Below are 3,867 nucleotides of genomic sequence, written 5' to 3' on the forward strand. Positions count from 1 at the left end.
GGCATTGTTTTCATTGATTCTATTGTGCCTTACTTCAGCTCAGTGTACATTTTACTTGTGTTTTTGTGAGTTATCTAGACTGTGGTCGTTTTACGAGGGACTGCACGTCATTGCAATGTTTGGAATGATGTATGAGACTAATATTCATAGATCTAGGGTACAGACAGATCTATACAGTGGGAGTTTACAACGGAACTGTTTCTGAACTCTCGGAAACCTACCGATATTACCCTTCAACGGACTGCTCAGATTCTCCTGCTATGATTGTGACAACAAAGTAGGATATGTATTGGAGTGTATTATTGTAGATATGATGTTGAGAAGAACTCAACGGAAACTGATTACACAGAAAGTGAGTAACGAAGAACATCCTTAACTGTAGATTTTATTCGGCATACAGCAGTTGTTACTGACTATTTGATTATGGCAACGGATGTTTCATTGATCTCGCTTCTGGGAATCACTTGTGTTCCTGCTCTTGAGAACAATGTTGAAGTTTCCATAAAGTGTTTGCTTAGTTATTTTTTGATGAATAGAAAGACCCAGTGTACCTCTTCTACCGGAATTATCAAAGGTTCTGATTACATCAACTCGAATGCCACTTTTTATATCAATTTCGGTATTATCATGAACTTTAGACTAATTTCTAGAATCCAAAAGTCATTTGCGGATGAGAACAACTGCAATTGGTATTTCTCAGTCTTATAGTCTTTTAGATAATACTGGTTGTATTGGTTGTGAGAAACAAGGTGTCTGGGAACCCATTGATATTGAACACTCCCAATCAGCTTTCTGTGAGGCTGATGAAAGTGGTTATGTGTACAAAGTGTGTATGAGAGGAGAATCTGGGAATGGTGAATGGAGTCCAGTGACCTCATCGGATTGTGTGAATGTAGTGGATCCAACCTTACAGAATGGAGAAGCATATTATCGTGGTTCTATCTATGTAGGAAGAGTTGGAGGTTAATTAGATTTAGATTGAAATAGATCCTTCTCTCTTCGATACAGTAGAGCACAAGTATATGACAAATCTATTACTGGATAATATTATGGAATCGGGATTGACAGCAAAGGCTCTCACAATGGAAGAAGTTATAAATGTGAATACTCCTTCATCGTCTGCTGATAGTACCAAGCCAATTCAAGTGAATTTCTGTGTATTAGGAGAACAAGGACAGATTCGAAATTCATTATCTCTGATGAAATCAATGATGTCCAGAGGAGCATTGCATCGAAGAATGATTATTCATGATGAGCGGTGGTATGATGTAGGATCAATGGTAGAATGATTGAATATAGGCAAAAATGGAGTTGAAAGGTGAATTGTCCATTCATGCTAATAATGATACAACCATTCTTATTACTGTTTGTATTGCAATTATTGTCGTATTAGTAGTGATTGTCATCGTTTTATGGTATATGTTGGCAAAGTCGAAGAAGGCAAAAAAGGGTGATATTGAGATGGCTGTTCAGTCAGAATCTAGTTCTGAAGATTATTCAGAGAGTTATAGTGAATCAACTTCCTCTGAGTCAGAATGAATGTTATACTAGTAATTCTCTTGTTTTTGTAAACAAACACTTTACATCCATTGTGCATATTCACAATCTGGAGGAATATCTATAGGCTTCTATCCTTGAAACACCTTCATCATATGTACATTCTTCATTTTTACTTCCTCATAAAGATCAAGATCCTCTTTACTGAAAGGTGTTGCATTATCACAAGCCTGAGCACATTTGGCAATAGACTCATCTTTCCCAATCAGCTCCTCTAACATCGAACACAAATGAAGCATTACACCAAGACATCCCAACCCATCTCTACCAGTTTCATTTCTACCTCTCAATCTCTCTCCTCATACTCACTTCACTCTAACAGCATCAATAATCCTTCGACGGAGTAATGTGTACAGTCCTGTCTGTTGAACCATTGCTACCTTCAATGATTCATCATGGCCTGTAATAACTTCTGTGACATAAACTTCACATGCATTGTGGAGAACACTATTCCAGGGATACTCAAATAATAGAGACTATTTGTGAGAATGACACTCTTCTTCCTACTACAACACGACTCAACACATCATACTCTCTATAAAAAGTGATTACTTCTGGAATTGCAATATTCAGAAGTGTAGCTAACAAGACCACAATTTCAATACGAAGCTGACCACATCGCTTGATAGTTCCAGTTGTATTATGAAGTGATTCTCCCAAAGTGTAGTTCACATCACTCGACCTTTTCTCAAACACCTTTCATAAGTCATATCAATCAATCGTACTGATGGTAAAGACAACGTAGCAATGAGAATAGGAAGATTTTGCGTAAATGCCAAAACAGTGGCATTTTGTCGTACAGCATCTATGAATAAGAGACCACAAGAGAATGAACCAGGACTTATCAAATAATTCAGTCCTTGAGAAACAATGGAATCCTTCACATTACGAACATGAAGAGCAAGTATGGATTGTGATTGGGTAAATTCCATAATCATACCTACATCATACGAAATACCTGACCCTACTAGTTTCATTAGGAATCATGAATGATTGAGGTTGATTAACCTCAATGGTGTCAATACCTGCTATAGTCAGGTATCGTTTCATACTGTGAAGTATGATATACGCTTCATTCCGCAATCGTTCTTCTTCTGTTAGTTCTGAGAGAGGTTCCATAATCACGGGATTTAATGGTTCTTCTTCCATTTCCTCGTCTTCTTCAATTCCCGTGTTTGAACTAATCCTTCAGAGATGTATTAATTTCACACTTCTTTGCTTCTGTAATGATGATTTGACAATCTGAATAGCTTTTCACCAGAACTATATCAGTTTGGGCATCTGACGAGATTAATGATCCTCGAATATCAACAGTTCGCAATGACGTGTGCCTTCCTATACTAATTATATTCCATAGCATTGCTAACGAATGAATGCAGACAAGGCAGGAATGGACTTTTCAGTGATACCATTATTCTCTAAATACAATTCTTCTAAACTGTGCTCATCATTTAGAATGTTCATCAACAATGAAAAACCTTCATCGCCAAGCCGATTATTATTAAGAGAAATCACTGTGATACTTGACCTTGAAAATGTTGTATTGATTTCCTTTAATTCTTCTCCCCCAATACTACACTTTACTGGAATCCGCCATATCTCACTTCACATCATCAACATACAATCGCTTCAGGGGCAGAGAACCAATAGTTGACATAAGATGCACAAATGTGACACCTGACAAGTCAATGCCTCTATACATAAACAAGGGACGAAAATAGCACGATAGATTTAGCTCCTCAAGCGATTTTAAATTAACTAGGCATTCCAAGAAACAATCGACAGAAGAAGAACTCACCTACAAATTCAACCAACAACAATCAAAAACATGATTGTATGAAAGGTCTAGTTTCTTTAAATGATTATTACATCTCAAAGCACTAGCGAGAGAGACCAAATCTTCATCCAAGAGATCGAAATCTACATATAACAATGCAATAACAACCTACGAGCAAAATCTGCTTCAGTTACGTTTGGGTTGTCTGAAAGAAGTGAAGACACAGACTCTGAATATGCACTCTACGATTCAAGAAGTAGTTGTGATTAAAACATTTGTAGAATCCATATAGCACTTACAGTTGAGGAGAATGCTTTGAATCGGTCACCGCGGTTTTTATTCATTTTTAGTGATGAAGTGATAGAATGTGTGTTTATTCGTTTGTTCTTAAAGAACTTAAATAGGAGACAATACATATGCTTTGGAAAAGTTTGGATGGAATCCATAGAATCCCATCTCCTCTTCAAACAATGTTTATGAATGGAATCTACAGATTGGAAACAATAGAAATAATGGATTAGAAGAGTTCATCA

The 3,867-nt window shown here is 36.8% G+C and overlaps 2 protein-coding genes across 2 annotated transcripts; one reads left to right on the forward strand and one right to left on the reverse strand.

The window, feature by feature from the left end:
- Positions 1 to 260: 260 nt before the first annotated feature.
- Positions 261 to 1,539, forward strand: JH06_5005 (hypothetical protein; the record flags this gene model as incomplete). Its single annotated transcript, XM_014669521.1, has 7 exons — positions 261 to 277; positions 309 to 352; positions 383 to 506; positions 537 to 619; positions 651 to 946; positions 978 to 1,268; positions 1,300 to 1,539. 7 exons carry the CDS (start codon positions 261 to 263, stop codon positions 1,537 to 1,539), a joined length of 1,095 nt encoding a protein of 364 aa, XP_014525007.1.
- A 41-nt stretch (positions 1,540 to 1,580) lies between these two features.
- JH06_5006 (hypothetical protein) lies at positions 1,581 to 3,214 on the reverse strand (the record flags this gene model as incomplete). The annotated part of the gene is made up of 10 exons (XM_014669522.1): positions 1,581 to 1,628; positions 1,659 to 1,836; positions 1,867 to 2,033; positions 2,065 to 2,253; positions 2,283 to 2,362; positions 2,393 to 2,497; positions 2,526 to 2,737; positions 2,769 to 2,892; positions 2,925 to 3,130; positions 3,162 to 3,214. The coding sequence occupies 10 exons, from the start codon at positions 3,212 to 3,214 to the stop codon at positions 1,581 to 1,583; spliced, it is 1,362 nt and encodes a 453-aa protein (XP_014525008.1).
- Between the last annotated feature and the right edge of the window lie 653 nt (positions 3,215 to 3,867).

Source organism: Blastocystis sp. subtype 4, assembly GCF_000743755.1.
Source record: "Blastocystis sp. subtype 4 strain WR1 chromosome Unknown seqid_0512, whole genome shotgun sequence".
Lineage (NCBI taxonomy): Eukaryota > Bigyra > Opalinata > Blastocystidae > Blastocystis > Blastocystis sp. subtype 4.